Raw genomic sequence first — 26291 nt, forward strand, 5'->3', positions numbered from 1 at the left:
TCAAGTTCTCCCGTGGCAGGCCAAGGGCCGGGTTCTGAGCTCCGAGAGCGGCGGGCAGCGCCTGGTCCTCGCTCGCTCCGGCCGGGCCGCTTTCTCGGGCGGAGGCCCCCTCCCGCCCGGCCCCGAGCGCGGCGGCCCCGCGAGCAGCCGCCCCGCCGCCCGCTGGCTCCGCAGCCGCCCCGCCCACCTGCTCAGCCGGAAGCCGGAGCGGGCGCGGAGCGCGCAGGCGCGAGGGCGGAGCCGCGGGCAGCGCCCGGACGCGAAGGGGCGGTGGGCGGCGCCCGCGCACTTCCGGGACGCGGCCCGCCTCCCCTCGGGCTCGTCTCGCGAGCTCTGGCGAGCCGCCGGGTCCGGGGCGCCCACCGGTCCCCGAGGGCGCGCGCGGGAGGGCGCGCGCGGGAGGGCGGGGGGACGTCGCCGAGGACCCCGCTGGCCGTGAGCATGATTCACGAGCTGCTGCTGGCGCTCAGCGGGTACCCGGGCTCCGTCTTCGCCTGGAACAAGCGGAGCGGCCTGCAGGTACGGTGTGGCGCCGGGCGCGGGGGGCCGGGCCCGGGGCCTGAGGAGGGGCAGGCTCCCCGCGTCGGGCCCGGTCCGGACGCCGCCTGCGGACCGGCCGCGGGGGCTCCGGCCGGGGTGTCGCGCGGGGCGCGGCGGGACGCCAGCCGGGCCCCGCCCCCTGTGTGTCCCCCCGCGCTGGCGTTCCGAGGGAAACCGGGGAGGAGGGCGCCGCGCGGCCCGGCTGCCGCTCCTCACCCGCAAGCGCCGGCCTCCTCCTCCAGCCGAGCTTCATTGGGGTCCCCGAGCTTTTTGAGGTCCACTCTTCCTCGCTGTCACCGGGAACGCGCCCGATGCTCCTCCCGAGGAGCTAAGGTATTAGCCCGAGTTTACAGAAGAGCAAGACTGAAGCTTAGAGCGCTCATGCTGGGTGGTACTGACCATGGCAGGCCAGGAATTTCACCACCAGGTCAAGTCTGATCCGAGGAGACCTCGCAGCAGGCCGAGAGAGAGCGGAAGGTTGGTGCTCTCTGCCCGCAAAGCCCGTGTATCGGATTCCTCTTGTGCTTTAGGGAGGTGAATTTAGCGTTTGGGAGTTGGCAGTATGTCGTTATTCTTTGTGGGTAGATCTTTGATGGTGTTTTTGCTTTTCCCCTGTAGAACTTAGTATAGAGCTACGCCTCGGTATGTGTGTATGTGCCTAGAGCCTTGTACATGTAACCATGGGTGTTTGTATTTTAGATCCTAGCTTCCACCTTGACAGTAAACATGGGCTGTTTGTGTCCCTGACCCTCACTTCACTTCACATTTTTTTCTGAGTCCATCCGTTTCCTTGCAAATGATTTAATACTCTTTCTGATTGATGAGTAAAATTCCATTGTATGTGTGTACAGCATTTTCTTGATCCACCCATCTGTTGTAGGGCCTCTGGGCTGTTGGCATAACGTGGCTGTTGTGAATAGTGCGGCACTGAACATGGATGTGCAGGTGTCTTCACTGTGGCCTGATGGTTAATGCCCTGAGTCATAGGGAAGTTCTATGTTTAGTAGTTGTTGTTTTTTTTTTTTTTTGGGGGGGGGGTCCAGTCGTGGGGCCTGAACTCTGGGCCTGGGCGCTGTCCCTCAGCTCTTCAGCTCAAGGCTAGCGCTCTACCACTTGAGCCACAGCACCACTTCCGGCTTTTCTCTTTTTGCTTATGTGGTGCTGAGGAATTGAACCCAGGGCCGCAGGCATGCAAGGCAAGCGCTCTACCACTGAGCCACCTTCCCAGTCCTGTTTAGTTTTTTTGAAGAATCTCCAAACAGCCTTCTAGAGTAGTTGTAGTAGTTTAAATTACCACCAACAGGGTTCTTTTTCTCTCTCATGTCCCTGCCAACATTTGTTGTTTGTATTCTCAATGCTGGTCAGTCTTACTGAGGCGTGATAGAATCTCAGTTGATTTCTATTTCCTGTGTAACCAGGGATGTTGAGCATTTACTCAATGTGTTTATTGGCTATTCTTACTTCTGAGAAGGCTATTTAGTTCCCAATTATCAGGTTATTAACTTGGGGGTAGGCAGGGCTTGTTTCTTGAGCTCCTTGTGCATTCTGGACATTAGGCCCTTGTTGGATGTGTAGCTAGAAAAGATCTCAATCTGTAGGCTATCTTTTTAGCCTAATAAGGTCCTTTGCTGTGCAGAAACATTTTAGTTTGATGCATTGACAGCCGTTGAGTCTCCAATTTGCTGAGCCCTTGGGACTCAGAAAATTTCTGCCTATGTCAATGAGTTCTAGAGTTTCTCCTTCCTGTAGTAGTTTCAAGGTTTCAGGTCTATGGTCTGGGAAGGTGGCTCAGTGGTAGAGCGCTTGCCTTGCATGCATGAGGCCCTGGGTTCAATTCCTCAGCACCACATAAGCAAAACGAAAAAAGCTGGAAATGGCGCTGTGGCTCAAGTGGTAGAGTGCTAGCCTTGAGCTGAAGAGCTGAGGGACAGTGCCCAGGCCCAGAGGTCAGGCCCCATGACCGGACCCAAAAAACAAGCAAAAAAAAATCAAGGTTTCAGGTCTGATGTTGAAGTCTTTGATCCATTTTGAATTGGTATTGAGTTTGAAGACATTTGGGCTATATAAGTTCAAGGTCAGCCCGCGCTACATAGTAAGACCCCCCCAAAATGCATGTATAAATAATTATATATGGCTATGTTTTATAGATTATAGTATGTTTACATTGTTGGTTTTTTTTTTGGGGGGGGGGGGGTCCGGTCGTGGGGCCTGAACTCTGGGCCTGGGCGCTGTCCCTTAGCTCTTCAGCTCAAGGCTAGCACTCTACCACTTGAGCTACAGCACCACTTCTGGCTTTTTTCTTTTTTTGCTTATGTGGTGCTGAGGACTCAAACCCAGGGCCTCATGCATGCCAGGCAAGTGCTCTACCACTGAGCCACCTTCCCAGCCCTACATTGGTTTTATATTCTTTTTTTTTTGGTATTGAGGATCGAACCCAGGACATTACACTTTGCTTTTGCTTGGTAAGCACTTTACCAGTGAGCTACATTCTTATAAGAACAAATTTTAAATTTCATAGAGAATTTGAGTCAGGCATCATGGTTTTTGAGAAGCTTTTGAGAAGCTGAGGCAGTAGGGTCATGAGTTCAATGCCAGTCTGGGCTACATAGCAAATCCCTGTCTTAAATTTTCTTGGAATGTGTCTAAGGAACATATAGTGTTTGTTTGGGCCAACTCAAAACTCTCATGGTATCTCATGCCTATAATCCTAGTTGCTAAAATGTGAAGGATCTCAATTTGAAGCCAGCCCAGGCAGAAAAAGTCTAAGACTGCATCTCCAGCAAAGTGTTAAACTGGAGGCACGGCTTGTGAGCAAAAAAGTTGAGCAACAGCTCAAGGTCCTGAGTTCAAGCCCTGGTACCAGCACAAAAACAAAAACATTTTGTGTGTTTGTGTGCACGCACATATAGTACACGAACACTGGTTCTGGCCTGGGCACTGTCTCTGGCCTTTTTTGCTCTACCACTTGAGCCACAGCTCTACTTTTGGCTTTTATTGGTTGATTGAAGATAAAAGTCTCATGGAATTTACTGCCAGGGCTGGCTTTGAACAGCAATCCTCAGATCTTAGCTTCCTGAGTGCCCAGCGAAACGTGTAAAGATTTCATAAGAAACAAGTAAAAAGAACTGTCTGCAAGGCTAGGGATTGAACTTAGGACCTCACATTTGCTAGTATTTTACCACTTGAGTCACACCCCCAGAGTGTGGTTTACTTATTCTTAATGTTTACCACTTTTAAATTGTTTACAGCTGGCTGGGATTGTTGCTTAGTTGTAGAATGCTTGCCTAGCATGCATAAGACCCTCGGTTCATTTCCTTGGTACCACATAAACAAAAAATAAAATAAGCAAATTTTTAAAAAAAAATTTAAACTTAAATTTAAAAATTTTTTAAATTTAAAAATTCTCTTAGGCCGGGCGCTGGTGGCTCACGCCTGTAATCCTACCTACTCAGGAGGCTGAGATCTGAGGATCGAGGTTCAAAGCTAGCCCGGGCAGGAAAGTCCGTGAAACTCTTATCTCCAATAAACCACCAGAAAACCGGAAGTGGCGCTGTAGCTCAAGTGGTAGAGCGCTCGCCTTGAGCTGAAGAGCTGAGGGACAGCGCCCAGGCCCAGAGTTCAAGCCCCACGACTGACCAAAAAAAAAAAACTCTTGAAACAATTTTTTAAAAAATGAATTCTTTGCCATGATGCCATGATACCTATTTCAAGAAGCAAGTAATTCGGTAAAAATAGTTTGGAAGTACCTTGTCAGAATTTACCAACTTTAAGTGAACAACTTAAGGGAAGGAAAAGGAAACTAGAAAATGTCCCACCTCATCTGAGGTGCCCCAAAGAACTTGACTCAGCCATCAGCTTTTTGTCCTGTGCCTCCTCTTACAGGTGTCCCAGGACTTCCCATTTCTCCACCCAAGTGAGACCAGTGTTCTGAATCGCCTCTGCCGACTCGGCACAGACTATATTCGCTTCACCGAGTTCATTGAGCAGCACACAGGCCATGTGCAGCAACAGGTAGGGTAGGGCCCTGTTCTGGGACTTCTGTGCTGTGCTGTCAGCTAGAGCACTGGTGAATCATGTATTGTAAGGGACAGATCTCTGGAAATATGCCTGAATTGGTGAACCACTGGAAATATTTAAGTTTCTTTTTTTTTTTTTTTGGGTCCGGTCGTGGGGCCTGAACTCTGGGCCTAGGCGCTGTCCCTCAGCTCTTCAGCTCAAGGCTAGTGCTCTACCACTTGAGCCACAGCGCCACTCCCGGCTTTTTTCTTTTTGCTTATGGGGTGCTGAGGAATCGAACCCAGGGCCTCATGCATGCAAGGCAAGCGCTCTACCACTGAGCCACCTTCCCAGTCCCTCTAATAAGTTTCTTGTATAAAGCATTTTTAAAAGCCTGTCCTCTAAGCCGGGTGCTGGTGGCTCACACCTGTAATCCTAACTACTCAGGAGGCTGAGATCTGAGGATCGTAGTTCAAAGCCAGCCCGGACAAGAAAGTCTGTGAGATTCTTGTCTCCAATTAACCACTCAGAAAAACAGAAGTAGCACTGTGGCTCAAGTGGTAGAGCGCTCGCCTTGAGCTGAAGAGCTGAGGACAGCGCCCAGGCCCAGAGTTCAGGCCCCACGACCGCCAAAAAAAAAAGCCTGTTCTCTAGTCATGTATCCGTATGCATTTTGTCTTTTATGGGAGGAGAGTTCTTGCTCCAATTCTAAACATACCTGTATTGGTTTTTTGGAAAAGTATAAAAGACTTTTTTCTTTCATTTTTGTGATAAATTAAAAAACATCTTTTAAAATAATCCAAGACCAAAAACAAAATCAGATGGTTGCAAGCCAGTCTGGTGTCTCTGTTTTACCCAGTGTCCATGTTGTGCATACCGTAGCTTGAACTTTATCATCGGGAACTACTGGAATCCTTGGCAGCAACCTCTGGCTACACTGTGCCATCTAACCTGAGCCCAACTTTCCTACTGCATTTGTTGCTGAATTCTGCTATTCTGTCCTACCACCATCAGAACCTGACCGCCCAGATCAGTATATAGCCAGAGAAGCTGGATGGTCATCTATTGTAGCTTGTAGTCAGTTGACTACAGTACTCTACAGAAAAATAAGCGAGCTGGATATAGTGGCTCATACCTATGATCCCAGCTCGTCAGGAGGTAGACATCAGGATGATTGTTAGCAAGACCCCATCTCAGTCAGTAAGCTGAGCTAGGTGTGGTACACCTCTCATCCCCACTACTTGGGCCAACCTGGGCAAAAATGCAAGAACCTATTAAAATAACTAGCTGGGCACCAGTGGCTACTCGTGTAATACTAGCTCTTGGAAAGCTGAGAATAAGAGGATTGCAGTTTTCAGCCAGCTCAGGCAGAAACATTTACAAGACCCCCTTTTAAGCTCCATGCTGGGTGCAGTAGCATGCACTTATCATCCTAAGCTAAGATTGGGAGAACCAGGGTTCCAGGCCAGGCAGGAAAGGAGGTAAACTGGATGCCTAACATACAACTGTCATAAAGCCTGAAATAGGGGGATTGTGGTTCACGTGTGGTCTTGGGCAGGAAATAAGATCCCACCTCAAAATAATGAAAGCAGGGCTGGAGAGATGACTCAAGGGGTCACATACCTGCCTAACAAGGGTAAAGTCATGAGTTCAAATCCTAGTACCACTAGAAACGAAGTAGAATACCCGATTGATACCTAACCCTTTAATGACCGTCTCCCAACCTCCCATGTTGTCTGTCAGACTCATGTTCTTGAGGAATTGCCAAGCCAAGCAGGGGAAGGAATGTTAAGAGGAGACTTGAGGTCATTTTATTTATTTGGTCAGTATTTACCCTCTTCAGAGAACTGTATTAGGAGCTGAGTTGCGAAGGTGAGTATAATTCAAGCCATAAGTATAGTTAAAAACAAAGTGGAACCATTAATTCCTAAGGAGATTCTAAAAAGCCTTTGTAGAGAAGAGGTGCTTAAGCTACGTCCTGTAGGAGGTGTTTTTTCAGAATATTGAAGTATGTATTTGTAATGAGGGCCCAAAGTCCAATGAGATAGAAGCAGAGTATGTCTGGTGAACCATGGAGATATGCAAACAAGACTATGTAGTTGGAAGCAGTAGGAAACAGTTTTGGAGAAACAGTTTTGGTAAAGGCTGGAATGCAGAAGTGATGGTATGTCATGTAGAGGATCTTGTATATCATTCCAGGGTAAAGGACAGATGCCAAAGGTTTTTGAGCTAAGAAAAAAATTGAGTTAATGAAATGTCTCCACAGACATGGTTGATTGTAATATCTGGGACTGCTTGGAAAATTAAACTTTTAAACACCTTAGAAACGTTTAACTTCAGCTGGGTTTTGCTCTCATTGAAGCACTACTCTCAAATGGCATCATTTCAGCAAAGACAGTAATACTACAAATGAAAGGATAATGTCTCCCTCAGATTTCAGCGTCTGAACTGAAGCTGACTTCTTTTTATTCGGTTTCAGGATCACCATCCATCTCAGCAAGGCCAAGGTGGGTTACATGGAATCTACCTTAGGGCTTTCTGCACAGGACTCGATTCAGTTTTGCAGCCCTATCGCCAAGCACTGCTTGATTTGGAGCAAGAGGTGAGAAAGAGGAGATACAGGAAGTAATACTTCTTCTAAGACTGCAAATTCGAGCATGTCTTCAATCTCAAGTAGCCTTTGATGAGGACAGCTGGTTAAGAGTGAGTTATTTTCTATAAGGATGGTACATACAGGGTCTGTGTGATTGCCCGAGCCAAGACCCACATGCAATAGGTCATGGCAAAGAGCCTTTGCAGGGCTGGAAATGTGGCTTAGTGGTAGAGTGCTTGCATGGCTTCCTTGGTTCGATTCCTCAGTACCACATAAACAGAAAAAAGCCAGAAGTGGCGCTGTGGCTCAAGTGTTAGAGTGCTAGCCTTGAGCAAGCAACTCAGGGACAGTGCCCAGACCCTGACAGTTCAAGCCCCAGGACTGGCAAAAAAAAAAAAAAAAAAAGTCTTTGCCTTTGGTTTCTTTGTCATCTAGAAATCATAAATTGAACTCTTTAGATCCTAAAACTCATCCTTGTCAGTCTGTTTTCATACATCCACTTGCTTCTTTTGTGTTTCATTGCAGTTCCTGGCTGACCCTCATCTCCCCATATCACACGTCAATTACTCTTTGGATCAGGTATGCTCTCCCAATAACAAAATGCCTTGGAATTTGTTGTTGTGGTTAGAACAGTTTTGTCCAGAATTTTTTTGCAATTTATATGCTTTGCTAGGTGCTTAGAGTTCCAATTTAGTTCATGCCTGATGTCTCTAGAGAATGCTATCCTATGACTTCAATATTGACAATTACACCAGCCTCTGAAATAGAATCTGCTTCCGGCTGCTACCTTCCGGTCTGCAGCTAACCTAGTCATCAGATTGTATTAGCATTCTAAACCTCCACTGTCCTATTGCATTGCAGTTTTGGTTTGTTCAAAAGCAAAGCATTTCATGAGTTTTCTCCTGCATTTGGTTACATACGTTTTATCTCTGCTTTGCAGTTCCAGCTCCTTTTTCCTTCTGTGACAGTTGTAGTAGAGCAAATTAAGAGTCAAAAGGTAAGAAGTTCCCTTTTTTTGAAATGTTAATAGTGTTGCCTTACACTTTTTTTAGATTTTTTTTTTTGGGGGGGTCCAGTCGTGGGGCTTGAACTCTGGGCCTGGGCGCTGTCCCTCAGCTCTTCAGCTCAAGGCTAGTGCTCTACCACTTGAGCCACAGCGCCACTTCCGGCTTTTTTCTTTTTGCTTATTTGGTACTGAGGAATCAAACCCAGGGCCTCAGGCATGCAAGGCAAGTGCTCTACCACTGAGCCACCTTCCCAGCCCCACCTTACTTTTTTTTTTTAAAGAGTCTTATTTTTAACATTCTTTCAACGTTCACATGTTTATGCCTAGTGACAGGAGTGCAAAAACAAGATATTGTCCTTTCTCTAAATACCTTGTTCAGAAAGGAGAGGTAATATTAATAGATGCACTCAGAAAATATTGCTGAGGTAGGATTGGATACTGTTTGTAAAGGAGAGCAGTTTGTAGTAAAAGTTTAAATTGATAAGAATCTTGAAGAGAAGCAGAAAGAAGGTAGATAGGTTATGGGTAAGGTGCTGAGAAAAAAGGTAGATGGTTTATGGGTGAGGTGCTGGCAGTTTTCTGAGAATTAGGAAGTCACTGGATGAAATCTCAAACGATTATTAAGTACGCTTGTTGACACAAATTTTCACAGTCCCTAATATCAGATTATCTTCTGAGCAGTGAATAAATACTTTAAGATTCACATAAGACAAAGAACCTGCTCTACTGAGAGTTGATCCATATTGGACCACATGGACAGATGGATTCAACATGCTCAGCTCAGTTCTCCTTGTTTTAAGCTCTTCTATTGTGGCTTAGCTTATGATATTAACCTGATCCGTATAAACAGTGGTTAAGCACCTAGTTTGTCACACTGCCACGTTTTAAACACTCTGCTATGTTTGTCATGCAGAAGCAGCAGTAAAGAGGTGCTTTGTTGCCTCAGAGCTGATTCCCCTCATTGCACTACCGTATCCAGCTTTCAGTGTGCACTAATGCCTTCCATAGGTAATTACACTCAGTCCTCCAGCAAATTAAATGTTAGAAATGTTAAGGAATGTGCCCAGTGTCATGAAAGTGCATGTCAGTGGTGGGCACAGACCCAGGTCTGACCCCAGAGAAGGTGCTCTTAACTACTATATTAAGCTACCTCCCACTATGGGAGAGGAATTGGGGCACAGGTGAGGGCACAGGGTTCTACAGCTAGCTTGCATTTCAGTTGACTTTCAGCTTTCACAAGGAAGGAAGTGGAAAACTAAGGCATTGCAGATGGGCAAGCCTTCCTTCCTGTAGCCACCTTCCTGAGGGTGGGTGGGGGCTGACTATAGACAGGCACAAAGGGATTGCTTTCTGTAGTGTGGGATATTGTAAACCTGGATTATGGTGATTGTCACACAATGCTATAAATTTGCTAAAAGTTGTTAAGTAACACACATAAGATACATGATTTTAAGATACATAAGTTATACCACAAAGTGATTAGTTGGAAAAAAAAAAAAAAAAAAAGGACATGGAGACAGAGATTTACCCCTTATAAGTAATCTGAGCTGGGCCTTGGCTTTGGGATTCCAACTCTACATGGCTGATTTCTTCAGGTCTCAAACTTCTCTGTGCATAGAATCGCCCTTGCAGTGTGTTGGAACTCAGCTTGCTAGCTGCTGGGCCCTATCTGAGGACTTGCATTTCTATCAAAACCACTGACGATGCTGCGGGTAATAGTCTGCCTCTGAGAGGTAGAAATTTTATGTAACAGTGTTTCCCCATTCTCCACTGGACCTCTGAGCAGTTGAGCCCTCTTGGATGAGGATGGAATGTATTTGTTTTACTTGATTGTTAAAATGCAATCTATTTGACAAGCTGTATTTTCCACAGATTCATGGTTGTCAAATCCTGGAAACAGTCTACAAACACAGCTGCGGTGGTTTGCCTCCTGTTCGAAGTGCACTAGAAAAGTAAGCAGTGGCTTTATTAGGGATTGTAGATTTATTAGAAAGTCATGATGACTTCTTGTGTTTTGTTTGCAGGTCATCTCAGGTTTTCTTCTGCCACCAGCTATGACCAGGGTAGTAAAGGAGTCAGTGTGACCCTTACAATGCCTCAGGCATTGCGAAGTGAGTTTTGTAAAGTGAAGAATCAAAAGACAAGATTTAGCAAGATTCACATTATGATCCTTCACATCACGTGCAGGATACTCTGGGTTCAATTCCCAGTCTCTCTCTCTCTCTCTCTCTCACACACACACACACACACACACACACACACACACACACACACATAAATGCTGCCCATTTGACCTTCCTGTTCTTTTGGTTTTTTATTTTATTTGTTTTATTTTTTTGGGTCTGGTCGTGGGGCCTGAACTCTGGGCCTGGGCGCTGTCCCTCAGCTCTTCAGCTCAAGGCTAGCGCTCTACCACTTGAGCCACAGCGCCACTTCAGGCTTTTTTCTTTTTGCTTATGTGGTGCTGAGGAATGGAACCCAGGGCCTCAGGCATGCAAGGCAAGCGCTCTACCACTGCGCCACCTTCCCCAGCCCTCTTTGTTTTTTTTAAAAGGTCAGTGTGACATATTGCAAAATCGAAACAGATGGTCTCTGAAGCCCTTTAAACATTTATACTACACAAGTCAACCTTCAGAACAGCTTATTATACTTAGGTGTAGATATATAATCTTACATAGATAATATGATAGATGCTTTTTAAAAGATTTTTTTGTCGGTTATGGAGCTTGAACTCTGGGCCTGAGCACTGGTCCTTGAGCTCTTTAGCTCAAGGCTAGCGCTCTACCACTTGAGCCACAGCGCCACTTCGATTTTCTGGTGATTAATTGGAGAGAAGAGTCTCAGACTTTCCTTCCTACGTAGGCTGGTTTCAAATGGTGAGCCTCAGCTCTCAGCCTCCTGAGTGGCTAGGATTACAGGCATGAGCCACTATTATATATATGTATTTTATAGTTTGCAATGCTAGAAATTGAATCCAGGACCCTACATGATAAACATATTTGTTACATCTTTTCAGGATCTTTTCAGTATGTGCTCTCCAGAGCACATACTCTAATATATAAAAACATAAATGACTTACCATTTGATATTTTTATTCTTTTTTTAGTGGTTCTGGGGCTTGAACTCTGGTCTCATGCTTCCTAGGCTCCAGCACTTGAGCCTCCCCTTTAGCCCCAATTTTACAATTTTTATTTTATTTTATTGTAAAGGTGATGTTCAGAGGGGTTACAATTATATAAGTAAGGTAATGAGTACATTTCTTGTTGAACGGTATTACTCCCTCCCTCATTTTTTCCCACTTTCCCTCCACCCTGGCAATTTTTTTTTAATTTGGTGCCATTACTGACCTCAGCTTAAGTGCTGTCCTTATTTCCTGCCTGCTTTGGCTTCAAACTGTAATCCTTAGATCTCAGCCTCATAAGTAGTTAGGATTACAGGCGAGAGCCACTGGCAATGTTTTATCTCTGGGGTAGGGTCTCACTTAATGTCTGGGCAGCCCAGGCTACAGACTTCTCCACATCCATGGAGATGACAGGTACACATCTCTATGCCAGCCATGATGCTTACCTATAGCTGGGATAACAGGTGCCCACATCAGACCCAACCACTGGATGAGATGAACTTGTATGCCTGAGCTAGCCTCATACCACAATCCTCGGATTTCTGCCTCCCAAGTAGGTAGGATTACAGGTTTGAGCTATCACTTCCTGCTTGATTTTTTTTGTTAGAAAAGAGATTCTATTTAGTTAGTATACAATAAGTAGTAGATTCAAACTCTTGTTTCTTTTCCTATCAACTCTATTTTTGAAAATTTCAATCTTACAAAGAAGTTGTAATAGAAACTGTAAAATACTTGTGCATCTTGGGGTTTCACAAGTTACCATTTTGCCACATTTTTTCGTTTTTTTCTGTACATATCTAAGTGGTACACATATACACATAGACATGCCCCAGACATGGTTGTTGAGGGGCTGGGAGGGTGCTCAGTGGTAGAGTGTTTGCCTTGCATGCATGAGGCCCTGAGTTCAATTCCTCAGCACCACACAAGCAGAAAAAGCCGGAAATGGCGCTGTGGCTCAAGTGGTAGGGCGCTAGCCTTGAGCTGAAGAGCTGAGGGACAGCGCCCAGACCCAGAGTTCAGGCCCCACAACTGGCAAAAAAGAAAGTGGTTGTTGATGTCATAACAGCCTCTAAATACATCAGTCTTTGCCCTATACAACTTCAATACTGTATTTCACCCAAAATTAACATGAATTCAGTAATACACTATTCCAGAGTATATCCACATTTTCCCAATTCCCTTAAAGACCAATGTACCTGATTTTCCCCCAATTGAAAATCCAGTTGATGATTACATACTGCATTTGAGTTTTTTGGTTTTTTTTTTTGGGGGGGGGGTCCACTTTTTTTTTTCTGAGGAATCGAACCCAGGGCCTCATGCATGCAAGGCAAGCACTCTACCACTGAGCCACCTTCCCAGCCCCTTTTGGTTGTTTTTTATTGTTGTTGTTTTGCCAGTTCTGGGCTTGAACTCAAGGCCTAGGCACTGTCCCTGAGTTTCTTGCTTAAGGCTAATACTCTTCCACTTGACCCACAGTGCCACTTCTGGCTTTTTCTGTTTATGTGACTGAGGAATCAAACCCAGGACTTCATGCATGCTAGGCAAGCACTCTACCACAAAGCCACCTTCCCAGCCCCTGCATTTTATTTTAGTTCTTGCACTTTGTTGCATAATACATTTTCATGTCTACTTGGCCTCATGTTAAATCTTCTGACACCAAAAAGAACAAATTTATAGCCAGGTGCTGGTGGCTCATGCTTGTAATCCTAGCTGCCCAGGAGGCTGAGATCTGAAGATCACAGTTCAAAGCCAGCCTGAGCAGGAAAGTTTGTGAAACTCTTATTTCCAGTTAACTACCCCCCCCCCCAAAAAAAAAATGCTGGAAATGGAGCCATGGCTCAAGTGGTAGAGCACTAGCCTTGGGCACAAAAGCTCAGGGACAGCTCATTCAAGTCCCAGAACCAGCATAAGAAAAAACATCTCTGAACTTTACTGAACAGTTCAGACAAGTACATAGGTTGTTCGATCATGAGCAGTAAAAATTCTTTTTAACTCACTTCCTCCATGACTCGCTCTGTCAGAGCAGCAGAGAGCGTGAGCACTATGGCCTGGTCTGGGCGTGGACTCCCCAGGTTCTTCCTTCCCTCTCCTCTCCAGAATCCTGGCCGTGTGTCACGGGGTCATGTATAAACAGCTCTCAGCCTGGATGTTGCACGGTCTCCTCTTGGACCAGCATGAAGAGTTCTTCATCAAGCAGGGTCCATCTTCAGGCAATATCAGTGCCCAGCCAGAAGAGGACGAAGAGGATCTGGGCATTGGAGGACTGACAGGAAAACAACTAAGAGAACTCCAAGACTTGGTGAGAGCACATAAGTCCCAAATGATCCTACCAGGAGGCACGACAGTCTACAGCTCCTTCGTAGTCAGTTGATCCCTCCTCAGCCCATAACCAAGGTACCTCCTATAGTTTGTTTGCAATACTGGGGTTTGAACTCAGAGCCTTTTGCTTTCTAGACTGGCCCTCTTCCTCTTGAACCATGCTTCCATCCCTGTTTGCTGTTTATTTTGGAGATGAAATTTAGCTAGGACCACCCTCAAACCATGATCCTCTGATCTGAACCTCCTGAGTAACTAGTATTAACAAGTATGAGCCACCAGTGCTTTGCTTTCTTTTTAGTATGCAATGACAAAATAGAAAAAGATTATGAAGCCAGTACTGGTGGCTCACACCTGTAATCCTAGCTATTTGGGAGACTGAGATCTGAGGATTGTGTTTTGAAGGCAGCCTAGGCAGAAAAGGCCATGAGACACATCTCCAATTAACCAGAAAAAAAACCCAGAAGTATAGGTGTGGTTCAAGTGGTAGAACTCCAGCCTGGAGCAGAAAAGTTAGTAATAGCATTAGGTCCCGAGTTCAAACCACAGTACCAGTGTGCACATGTGCACATGTAATTACACATGTAATCTTGTCTCTGCAAGTAGTAGTTACCCAATAGTTTTTAAACATGATTTGGTGATTTAGGGATTGTGCATAAGTGCAAATCTCCTTTTCATCATCACTGATGTCATTTCCTTGACTAGCGTCTGATGGAAGAGGAAAACATGCTGGCCCCTTCTCTGAAGCAGTTTTCCCTGCGGGTGGAGATTCTGCCATCCTACATTCCTGTGAGGGTTGCTGAAAAAATTCTCTTCGTTGGAGAATCTGTCCAGATGTTTGAGAATCAAAATGTGAGCCTCACTAGAAAAGGTAGGATTCTCCTTGCCTCGTACATGGCTCTTGGTAAGCTCCTGTGGCCTACAGCCTGCCTGGTACCGAGCAGCTGGAGGGTAGTCCTGACGGTTGCCTTCTCCAGAGCCCTTGCTGTCCCAACTGCCCTTCCTCCTCTGACTGCACTGTCCTGTGCTGCAGGATCCATTTTGAAGAACCAGGAGGACACATTTGCAGCAGAGCTGCACCGGCTCAAGCAGCAGCCTCTCTTCAGCCTGGTCGACTTTGAGCAGGTGGTGGATCGTATTCGTAGTACTGTAGCTGAGGTTTGTCTTTTTTTTTTTTTTGGATCCGGTCATGGGGCCTGAACTCTGTCCCTCAGCTCTTCAGCTTAAGGCTAGCACTCTACCACTTGAGCCACAGCGCCACTTCCGGCTTTTTTCTTTTTGCTTATGTGGTGCTGAGGAATCGAACCCAGGGCCTCAGGCATGCAAAGCAAGCGCTCTACCTCTGAGCCACCTTCCCAGCCCCTGAGGTTTGTCTTTTTGTCTTACAGTGTTTCAGACAGAAAATATGTTGGGTCCTCAGTGCTCGACTTTCCTTTCTTTTTAACACAGTTTACAGCTTAGCTTGAACATAATTGAAGGCAAGAAGAAAATAAAAGCACTCTGTTTTAAAAAGAGGCAAAACTGGCTGGGCGCTGTACCAATGGCTTACACTTGTAATCCTAGTTGCTCAGGAGGCTGAGATCTGAGGATCACAATTCAAAGCCAGCCCAGGCAGGAAAGTCTGTTAGATTCTTATCTCCAATGAAGCACTAGAAAATCAAAGTGGAGCTCTGGCTCAAGTGATAGAGTGCTAGCCTTGAACAAAAGAGCTCATGGACAGTGCCCAGGCCCAGAGTTCAAGCCCAGGGACCAACATTAAAAAAAAAAAAGAGAGAGATCACCTCACCTCTGTATGTATACAACCTGGCTCAGCCTCTCTTCCAAAGAGGCTGGTGTCTTCATCTCTTCTCATTGACTCTATTTCTGCCTTTTGAATATATAATTCACAGAAGAAAATGTACTTTTGAAATTTTGAAACGAATATATTGCTACATACTGTTTGCAATTTGCAAAGATGAAAAGCAAAAACCTGGATTTTGGGATTGGGGATGTAGCTCAGTTGGGAGAGCAAACACTTGCCCATCATCCACAAGGTCCTGGATTTAATTCCCACCATCACCCCAGACACAAATAGAATGAAGCTCAGACTGAAGTTAATTATTTTTTTCTTGCCTGTCTTGGGGCTTGAACTCTGGGCCTGGACGCTGTCCCTGAGCTCCTTTAGCTCAAGGCTAGTGTTCTACCACTTGAGCCACACTGCCACTTCTATTTTTCTGTTATTAATTAAAGAGTCTCACAGACTTTCTTGTCTGGGCTAGCTTTGAACCATGATCCTCAGATCTCAGTCTCCCGACTTGGATTACAGATGTGAGCCACCGGTGCCCGGCTCTGGTTATTTTTTAACTGCTGGGTTTGCCCTGTAATCAACTTTTTTTGTTCTTGCCGTAGCATCTCTGGAAGCTGATGGTAGAAGAGTCAGATTTACTGGGTCAACTGAAGGTAATAATTTAGATATCCTTTAAGCCTTAAAATGTTACTGGGTGGGTAGTGACGTACATTCTTGTGTTTTTTGGTTGTTTTGGTCATGGTGTTTGAACTCTAGTTCTGGGCACTGTCCCTGAGCTCTTCAGCTCAAGGCTAATGCTCTACCACTTGAGCCACAGTGCCACTTTGGGCCTTTTCTGTTTATGTGGTGCTGAGGAATCGAACCCAGGGCCTCATGCATGTGAGGCAAGCACTCCACTGCTGTGCCACCTTCCCAGCCCATGACTTATTCTTTTTTTGGGGGGGGGGGGGTCCGGTCGTGGGGCCTGAACTCTGGGCCTGGGCGCTGTCCCTCAGCTCTTCAGCCCAAGGCTAGCATTCTACCACTTGAGCCACAGTGCCACTTTCGGCTTTTTTCTTTTTTGGGGGGGGGGGGTGTTCTGGTCATGGGGCCTGAACTCTGGGCCTGGGCGCTGTCCCTCAGCTCTTCAGCTCAATCTACCACTTGAGCCACAGCGCCACTTCCGGCTTTTTTCTTTTTGCTTATGTGGTGCTGAGGAATCGAACCCAGGGCCTCTGGCATGCAAGGCATGCGCTCTACCACTGAGCCACCTTCCCAGCCCCCGGCGTGGTGCTGAGGAATCGAACCCAGAGCCTCATGCATGCAAGGCAAGCACTCTACCACTGAGCCACCTTCCCAGCCCCTCATGACTTACATTCTTTAACTGAAAGCATTGGTTGTTTATACCCAGACTTCCACAGTGGATTCATTGCTCTTAATGCTGATGAAAACTGTCATGGGTATTTGGAGCCCCAGCCAATGTACTGAGACAAAAAACAAAACAAAACCAGGATGCCAGTATGACAGACGCATGTTCAGGGAAGCAGAGCATAATGCTGCTGTTGCTACTGCTGCACTGCTCTTCATGAAGAGACAGGTTTCTGTGGAGTTAGTGCAGATTCTATTAGATTCTATTCTCTTGGCCATTTCTCTTTTTGTACTCCATTTTGACTGGCCATCTCTTTCCTGGACAATGGTTCAGATTTTGAGCTTTGGTTTGCGCGCCTGGTTCTCATATCTGCATCCCATAGGGCCTGTCTGGTGGGCTTGGCTAGCTTCCATTCCCCCTGAACCTTGGTGTTTCTCTGTCCATCCCATCCCCTTAAACAGGCCTCCTACACAGCAACTGTACTTTCTCTGGTGTAGTGTTCAGACAGGAATGAGTCCTGCTTATGAGAATCTGCTGAAAATGCCAGTTTGAAATGCCTCTGCCTGTATCCTTCAGACTGAGAAGATTGGGAAATTCTATGTGAAACTGTCAGGACCTCTGACCCTGCTTTACAGAATTAAAAATGGAAATTCTTTCCTCAGATCATTAAAGACTTTTACCTTTTGGGACGAGGAGAACTGTTTCAGGCCTTCATTGACACAGCTCAGCACATGTTGAAGACACCACCTGCCGCAGTCACTGAGCATGGTAATTGCCTGTGGCCCCGAGACCCTGTTCGGTGTTTGCCTATTGCTGCTGTTTTAGGCTGCTCCATAGATGAGCAGCCTGGGGGTACAGTGCTCCAAAAGATGGGGGAGCCTCTCAGGGCAGCTCACCTTAGCACTCTGACCCTTCCTGGAAGAGCAGGCACTGGAGACCTTCAGCCCAGGTATTTGATCTCATTGGTTTATACTGTCATAATAGTGCATATTGAGATTTATTGTGGCTTGTGGTGTTGTACTGGAAATCTTTAGGTTCCGAATCAGGCAGCGTGGCATGGGCTGGGCTAGTGAGAGAGGGAGAATCTGTTTGCTCTCGTCTCTGGAATTTCAGCAGCACGGGCTATGACGGGTGTGGCTTGAACTATCAGTGTCTTCGTTCCTCCTCTTCCTGTATCTTGGGTATGAGTGTTGTTCCAAGACCTCAGAAAAACAAACATACCCTCCCGTGGTCTCATGAGGAGCAGAGAGTTCCAAGGGAACCTAGGTAACATACCTATCAGTGTAAGAAGGTTAAACACAAGGAAATGACCAGCTCAGTCAACTGTCCACTGTTTGACCATTGGCTGTTTCCCATTCAGACTACGTAAAGAAAGCTGGGTAATGGTCAGAGCCAAAATCAAAGAAAAAGAAAATAATCCAGGAAGAAAAAAGAAGGTTCTTGTTTTTCTAGCTTAATAAGACACCTACTATAGTAACATTATTTTTTTGGTTGCAGCTATCACAAAACCCAGTTCAGATTCACTTAAGCAAGGCCAATAAAAAGGGGAGAATGTCAATTCTCCTAACTAAAAGGTTAGAGGCACTGGCTTTATGCAAGGTTTGATCTGATAGCTCACATGATGCTGTAATACTTGGTCTCTCCCTGTCTTCAATCTTTGCCTTTCTTCTCAGACTCTGGTTTGGAGTGTTAGCAACATACCAAGGTTACATCTGAACTATGTTTCTGTTTTATCTTGTGATTTCTTAAAATTGTACAAAGAGGGTTCAGTTGACATCACATTATGAATACAGTGCATCACCCTCCCATTCTTCTCCCCATTTACCCCCCCCCCCCCCCGCTCAAGACCTACAGCCAACATCACAATAAATGGAAAAAACTAAAACCATTTGCTCTAAAATCAAGAACAAAACAAGGATGTCCACTCTTCAGGCCTGAGTACTGTCCCTGAGCTGCTTTTTGCTCAAGGCTAGCACTCTTAACCTGGAGCTTCGTGTATGCTAGGCAAGCCATATTCCCAGCCCCTCCTCTCTTTTTTAATACAAAACTAGAATTCCTAGCTAGAGATTGCTAGGAAAAAAGTCAAGAAAAAGACATAAAGAGGTCCAAACAGGGAAGGAAGAAACCATAAACTATTCCTCTTTGCAGATGATCTTACTTAGAGGCCTCAGAGACTCTATCAAATACCTAGAGCTGATAAATGCCTATGGGAAAGTAGCTGGATATAAAATCAACTCATTATCTTTAAAACAGCTGAACTCATTGAAAATCTGAACACAGCCTCTGGATTGGCGGTTTCTAGTCCTATCACTAAATAAAACTGCGTAACAGACTACTGCAGCCCATTTGATCATGTGTGGCTCACCTGTCTACCCAAGACCATGTTGCCATCACCCCTGGAACTACAGGAATTCTTTGAAGGAGGCTGTTAACCAGCAAGAAAGGATGAGGGACGAATGGTAGTCAGGCAAAAGTTAGTATGTCCAGTGCACCCTACTATTAGCTTTCATGTTAGCCTGTGTGTTTTTTCTTACAGATGTAAATGTGGCCTTTCAACAGTCCGCACACAAGGTGCTGCTGGATGATGACAACTTGCTCCCTCTGCTGCACTTGACAATTGAGTATCATGGAAAGGAACACAAAGGTTTGCTATTTCTGCCTCCCTTAAGGCTTCATCTGTTTACTGTCTCTGCTTCTATCCCCCTTCAGAACTATGAAGGTACCATGAAGGTAGCTTATGGGCCTTAGAAACTACCCAATACAGTAGTCTTAATTTCATGAGGGAGAAAGGAAAGTTACTAAATCTAGAAAGGTTAAGTGAGATCATATTGATAATTTTGTTTTCAATGTTTTTTTTTTAAGCTGCCAGAATGGTCCCTGATACTTACTTCCATCCTCCATAGTTTTTTGTTTTTTCTTTTTTTTGTTGGTCGTGGGGCCTGAACTCTGGGCCTGGGCACTGTCCCTCAGCTCTTCAGCTCAAGGCTAGTGCTCTACCACTTGAGCCTCAGCACCACTTCCAGCTTTTTCTGCTTATGTGGTGCTGAGGAATCGAACCCAGGGCCTCATGCATGCAAGGCAAGCGCTCTACCACTGAGCCACCTTCCCAGCCCTAGTTTTTTGTTGTTAAAACAGGTCCTGGGGATTGAACTCTGGGCCTGGGCAGTCCCTGAGCTGCTTTTGTTCAAAGCTAGCCACAGCTCTACTTCTGGCTTTTTCTGTGGTTAATTGGAGATAAGAGTCTCATGAACTTAGCTGTCCAGGCTTGGGCTTTGAACGTCAACCTTCAGATCTCAGCCTCCTGAGTAGCTGGGATACAGCTGTGATCCACTGGTGCTCAGCTTCCAGGTTTTAAATTGAAAAAAAGATAAAAGCATCTCTAGAAGGCCTTCCAAGAGAGCCTCTCTCCTGGGTTTCCTTGCTTCTCTGCATTTGCATCTGTCGTATGCTCTGCCACTGTCAACTCCATGAAACTATTTCGTGAATGCCATTCTGATAGCTCTCTGGACTGCTAAAGTTGGGATTTCTTCCTTTCCTTCATCAAACATAGGAGATGCTACTCAGACAAGAGAAGGCCCTTCTCGAGAAACCTCCCCCCGGGAAGCTCCTGCATCTGGCTGGGCAGCTCTAGGTCTTTCCTACAAAGTACAGTGGCCTCTACACATACTCTTCACCCCAGCTGTCCTAGAAAAGTGAGTATTTGTTTCTCATAAGTGTCACCACCTGACTTCCAAGGGAAGCCATTTACAGGAAGTAGCAAGAAGCCAACCAACAAGTTTTAACACTTTTTATTCATTTGGCTTCGTTTCTTATTTGACACCAGGTCTCATAAAACTCTCCAGGCTGGCCTCTGACATCCACGGTCTAGGACTATTCTAGTGTGTGTCACTGCACCCAGCTCACTATGTTTTAAATAGTTGTACAAAGCCAAGATTCAGGCATATGGATACTTAAACCAATTCTTTTTTAAAAAATAAGACGTGTCTTCTCGGAATCCTAATCCTTGATTCATAACATACTTACCGGTCCATACAAGACCCTCCTGCCTGAACACACACCAGAAAAAGCACTTCCTAACACAAGCACAGCACTGACAATGTCATCTACTGATGTGTCCTCCCTGACCACCTGTGCTCCTCCAGCTCAGATCCCATGTGTCCTTTCCTTTTTCTGTAGTTGTATCATACATACATGCATACATATAGAGAGATCGATATAGGTATATATGAGAGATACATTTTGCTACTCTGTTTTACTGTGTAAATCAGCTTCAAGTGAGCGCCAGCTTGAGAGCTCAGGAGGCTAGGATCTGAGGATCGTGGTTCCAAGCCAGCCAGGGCAGAAATGTTGATGAGATTCTTATTTCCAATAAACTTACCAGAAAAGGCCAGAATGGCATTGTGGCTCAAGCGGTAGAGCACTAGCCTTGAGCACAAAGAGCCTCAGGTACAGTGCCTAGCCCTGAGTTCAAGTCCCAAAGACTGGCAAAAGAAAGAAAACTAGCTTCAGTATATTAGTCCACATCTCTAGCCAGTCTTTCCTATCTGTCATGGATCCTAGTAGGGTGGAGTAGGGTTTGTGTCTTGACTAACCTGGTGTCTCTGCCCCAGGTACAATGTTGTTTTTAAGTACTTACTGAGTGTGCGCCGGGCCCAGGCTGAACTGCAGCACTGCTGGGCTGTACAAATGCAGCGCAAGCACCTCAAGTCCAGCCAGACCGACGCCGTCAAGTGGCGCCTAAGGAACCACATGGCCTTCTTAGTGGACAACCTTCAGTACTATCTGCAGGTGTGTTCTAAGGGATGCGCAGAAAGAGAGCTAAGGAGAGGTTGAAGGCATGGTTCAGCAGTGGAGCCTGTTGACCAGCAAGTACGAGCCCCAGAGTTCAAATCCCAGTACTGTATGCCTAGGAAATAGGATTAAAGTGAACTTACGTTCTGTGTTGGGCAAAAATGCTGGGGTTTTAGAAAAAAGCCAAGATTATTTTGTGGGGCACAATGGCTTATATCTATAGTCCTAGGTACTCAGAAGGTAGAGATCAGGAAGATCACAGTTCTTAAGGACAGCCTAGCCTGGACAGGAGTTTCAGGCAATAAGAGGCTGGCCAAGCATTAGCCTGTCATCTCAGGTACACAAATCAGTAAGCTGGCTTAGGCATTAATGCAAAACCATATTAAAAATTAAAGCAAGCTAGGTGCCAGTGGCTCACACCTGTAATCCTAGATACTCGGGAGGCTGAGATGTAAGGATCATGGTTCAAAGCCAGCCTGGGCAGGAATGTCTGTGGGACTCTTATCTCCAATTAACCACCGGAAAACTGGAAGTGGCGCTGTAGCTCAAGTGATGTTGAGCTTTAGAGCCAAGGGAAGCACCCAGGCCCAGAGTTCAAGACCCACAATTAACTAAATAAAGCAAAAAGGGCTGGGACATGGCTCAAGCAGGAGAGCACCTGCCTATCCTGCGTAAGGCCCTCAGTTCAAATCCCAGTACTACAAAAAAACAAGTGGACTGGGGCTATGGTTCAAGGGGTAGAGCACTTGCCAACGCATTGAATTCAGTCATCAGTATTGTCAAAAAACAAAACTCCTGCATGGTTGGGCAGTGTGAGTGGAAGTGGCTTTGGTTGGGAAGGAAGATGAAAGGGGCAAAGACTTTCTATTTCATTCTTTCGTTTGCCAGGGAAAGAGTGCTCAGATTGAAAGGTACTAACGCATCATTTCTGTGACTGTACCAGGTAGATGTTCTGGAGTCTCAGTTCTCACAGTTGCTTCATCAAATCAACTCTACCCGAGACTTTGAAAGCATCCGCCTGGCTCATGACCACTTCCTCAGCAACTTGCTGGCTCAGTCCTTTATCTTGCTGAAACCTGTAAGTAAGGATGCTTGGCTTTCATAGACACAGCTAACAGGATAGGAGACTATTAGCACTGTTCAACTACTTTTATAAATATTTTTAACTTATAAAAGCAAAGTTAAGGGGCTGGGAAGAAGGCTCAAATGGCAGAGCGCTTGCCTTGCATGCCTGAGGCCCTGGGTTCGATTCCCCAGTACCACATAAGCAAGAAAAAAGCCGGAAGTGCCACCCCAAAGGTGCTAGACTTCTGTTTTGACTTTCAGTTTGTGACTCTTGCTATACAAGTTACAGATGCCACTCCAGATGGTTTTGTGAATTGAAAACCACCCAAACCACTGATTAGACACTGACCTTGAACAGCCTGCTGCATCCTTGGGGAAAAGGAGAATATCAGAGCAGGTTGTCATCATGAAATCTTTATTGAGTGCTTACTGTATGCAAGGCACTGGGGATTACAGAGGTATAAGTCATGGCTCTGCCCTTAAGGAGCTCACAATCTAGTTGGAGAAATGAAGACATGTACACACAAAGGTCAATAACAACGCAGTTGCCAAGTGAACAACAGTACAGATCCTATGGCAGAGAAGGGGGTTCACTAAAGGCTACTTGGAAAGTACTCCACTGAGAGCAGGCTTGTTTAAACTGCTATGAAGGAGAAGCGCATCACAGACCCAGGGAAATATACTCTGAGGATCTAAAAAGTGATGATGACAAAGTGAACAGAGTGGAGGTTTTGTGCAGGAAGAGGGTTATGCGTTTTGAGAGCTAGCTGGTCTTGCAGACGGCAGTCAGACAGGGAAAGTCAGCTATCAGACTGTGTCTCCAAATAATTGCACAGGTATATATTATCCTAATGCCACATCTGTTTACTGGATAGGTATTTCACTGCTTGAATGAAATCCTAGATCTCTGTCACAGTTTTTGTTCGCTGGTCAGCCAGAATCTGGGCCCGCTGGATGAGCGCGGGGCTGCGCAACTGGGCATTCTTGTGAAGGTGAGTCTATCTACTTGGCTAAAGGACAGAGGCAGTTTTGCCTGTAGACAACTCATGATCTTTCCTCTCTTAGTCCACTCAAGTATTTCCCCAGTATATACACACTGAAATTGCAAGATACAAAGATAGAAATGTTGGTACCACTGATTTTTGAAGTAGATGATTAATGTGCCACCACAATGTCCAGAAACCATTCAGCCCTGAATACTGTGTCCAGCCCACCAAGTCCACACAGGCAGGCGGTGCTCCCCACCGCATTCCCTCCTCTAGCTTCTCAGCGGTCCCTCTCTCAGTGGGCTACAATTACCTCCCTGTCACAAAAGCAAGTTCTCTCTGCCCAACCTTAGTACTAGATGCTAAATTCCTGCTAACAAGGAGGAAGTAATTCATTTTATAGGCCTGGTTACTAAGAAGCCATCTTAGGAGCTACTAGAAGGCTGCTTCTATAGAACTCGCTCTACCCTGAGCTGTTGGCATCGCGAGTCGGTAAGTTCATGGGTTGACAGCTTGCTTGACTTCTTCCTGTAGGGCTTCAGCCGCCAGTCTTCACTCCTATTCAAGATTCTCTCCAGTGTTCGCAATCATCAAATCAACTCAGATTTGGCTCAACTACTCTTACGATTAGATTACAACAAATACTATACCCAAGCTGGAGGAACTCTGGGCAGGTAGGGACAGTCATGGGGAAACTGCAGACTTTGGGTGTGAGTGTGGAGGGATGGTGGGCTGCCTCCAGGTGACGTTAGCATCTATCCCAAACGCCTCATAACAAGGTTCAGAGATGAAATATGTAAACAAAACACCTTTAATAATTTTAGTGGTTATTTTCTACTAAAAATCATTACCGTAGTAAATATATTCTTAAAACTCTCTTAAGTAAGGCTTTCAGTCTTCTGCTAGTTATACATATTGCTGCCATGCTTCACCTCATTCTGACTTGAACTAGCTATGAAGACACAGGTGCTGAGTTTTGCTGCTCCCCGGTTTCTTTGTGTGTCAGAGGTGATTCTAAACCTTGTAAATCATTAACACTGAGATTCAGTGATTACTTGGTTTCAATCAGTCCCACTCAGAGAAGTACAAGAAAGCCTTCCTTTCTAAGTGATTTCACAGAAGCCAAACTCTTTTGAATGTGTTTTATAAAGCTGTAAAGATGGGGAGGCATGATAAATATTTAATACATCTGTTTTCTTTTATAGTTTTGGGATGTGAACATTTCTGGCTCATAAACTGAAGTCTCACCACATTCCCGAGTCTGTAACAGAAGATTCAAACAAACATCTCAATCCTCCAGCAACTCACCAAATGCCTACAGCCTGGTGAGAGTTCTACCTTTTCTCCTAGAAGCCATGCAAGCCATGCAGAAGTACAAATCCTTCCATCACTCCCAGGGGAAGGTAACGGCTGCTCCTTAGAGATTCTTTTTCACCAAGAGAACCTGTGGGTCAGTCAGCTGTCCCTTGCTGACCATGCAGGGGCCCTGATCCTTTACAGTGAGACTGCTGTATGCTCATTTTAGGCAATAGCAATTTACCACTCAAGATGTGAAAGGTACTTCATAAACAGTAGAGATAATGAATTAAATATATTTGATTCAGTTTATGAAAAAATAAAGTTGTTTATAAATAAGTCAGCCGCTAGATTTTACTTACCAACCAAATAAAGGCTTTCCCCTCTGCCCACCAAGAAATTTATATACACACATTATCTTTCCTCCTTCAGAAATGTGTGATTGACAGCCTCCACCCACTCTTAAGGATCTTCAAAACTGTGAACCTGAAGAGTTTGGCCAGTAAGTTCCAATTCTTTCAGACTAGTGAAAGGGAAATTCTGTCTACTGCATTTAAGAAAAACTAGAGGTCACACTGGAGCTCCAAATGTCTTATCTTAAATCACGGAAATTGGTATTTCCCTCTTGGCCCCCAACTACCCCTGACAATCATTTAAGGTTCACTTCAACATGAAGAAAATAAACAAGATGCAAAGTGGAAAAGAATACAGTATTCTGGACTGCTTCTAGTCCAGTATGGTCTTCATCTCCACATTTCTTACTACATACATCTTTCATTCCTGCAGCTGCTAACTGCCCATAATGCAGGAGTTGACAAACAGGCCTGCTGTGCATCTTTTAAGTACAACTATATTGAAACTTGGCTTCATTTACCTGTTTATGGTTCTTACTCTTCTTACAACAAAGTTCAGTAGTTGTGGACCGATTGAATACCCACCAAGCCTAAAATAATCACTATTTTGATCTTCACAGAAAGAATGTGTTCTTTACAGAATGAGAAGACATTAGCAGGAATGATGCTAGAGGGGAGATAAGGAACAGCTTCAGCAACCATGCCTACCGTAATACAGTAATAGGAATGACTCCCACTAGTTTATAGTCATTCTCTGTTCATTTTTAGCGATTCGTCCTTTTCCCTTTCAGCTCTGAAATTAGTAGTCTCCTTACAAATCAGTAGTGGTCCAAAAACTTTAGAGCTCTCCCAACCAACTTTTGGCGCAACTATTCATCTGGGTTCTCACCTGCTTGAAATTGTGTTTTTCAGAAGTATGATATTTTAGGCAGCCTGGGCTAAATTTTAACAAGAATTCCACAGAATAAAGCTCATTTCTAAATTATTTCTGCTGGTTATCTCCTAAAATTAACAAGCCTATTGAAAGCCTCAGAAGGAAGGTACTATGTTTGTTGTTCTGAGATTAAGCTCAAAGAAACATGAAGGAATCCCAG

At 45.3% G+C, this 26291-nt stretch overlaps 1 protein-coding gene across 1 annotated transcript; it reads left to right on the forward strand.

Moving 5' to 3' along the window:
* Window positions 1–363: 363 nt before the first annotated feature.
* Tubgcp4 (tubulin gamma complex associated protein 4) lies at window positions 364–25240 on the forward strand. Its single transcript, XM_042687399.1, has 18 exons — window positions 364–519; window positions 4423–4551; window positions 7016–7138; window positions 7655–7708; window positions 8070–8126; window positions 10008–10087; window positions 13354–13555; window positions 14278–14443; window positions 14606–14730; window positions 15961–16011; window positions 17369–17474; window positions 19243–19350; window positions 20257–20398; window positions 21317–21494; window positions 22441–22575; window positions 23438–23554; window positions 24083–24222; window positions 24754–25240. Exons 1-18 carry the CDS (start codon window positions 442–444, stop codon window positions 24764–24766), a joined length of 2004 nt encoding a protein of 667 aa, XP_042543333.1. The 5' UTR covers window positions 364–441; the 3' UTR covers window positions 24767–25240.
* The last annotated feature ends 1051 nt before the right edge of the window (window positions 25241–26291 follow it).

This window comes from Dipodomys spectabilis, unplaced genomic scaffold (genome assembly GCF_019054845.1).
Source record: "Dipodomys spectabilis isolate Male_0828 unplaced genomic scaffold, ASM1905484v1 ptg000108l, whole genome shotgun sequence".
Classification (NCBI taxonomy): Eukaryota; Metazoa; Chordata; class Mammalia; order Rodentia; family Heteromyidae; genus Dipodomys; species Dipodomys spectabilis.

Coding starts and splice junctions, on each gene's coding strand:
- Tubgcp4 (XM_042687399.1), top strand. CDS start 442: ATGATTCACGAGCTGCTGCTGGCGCTCAGCGGGTACCCGGGCTCCGTC. Junction 14,731..15,960: donor TTCGTAGTACTGTAGCTGAG/GTTTGTCTTTTT, acceptor TTCTTGCCGTAG/CATCTCTGGAAGCTGATGGT. Junction 22,576..23,437: donor CCTTTATCTTGCTGAAACCT/GTAAGTAAGGAT, acceptor TTTACTGGATAG/GTATTTCACTGCTTGAATGA.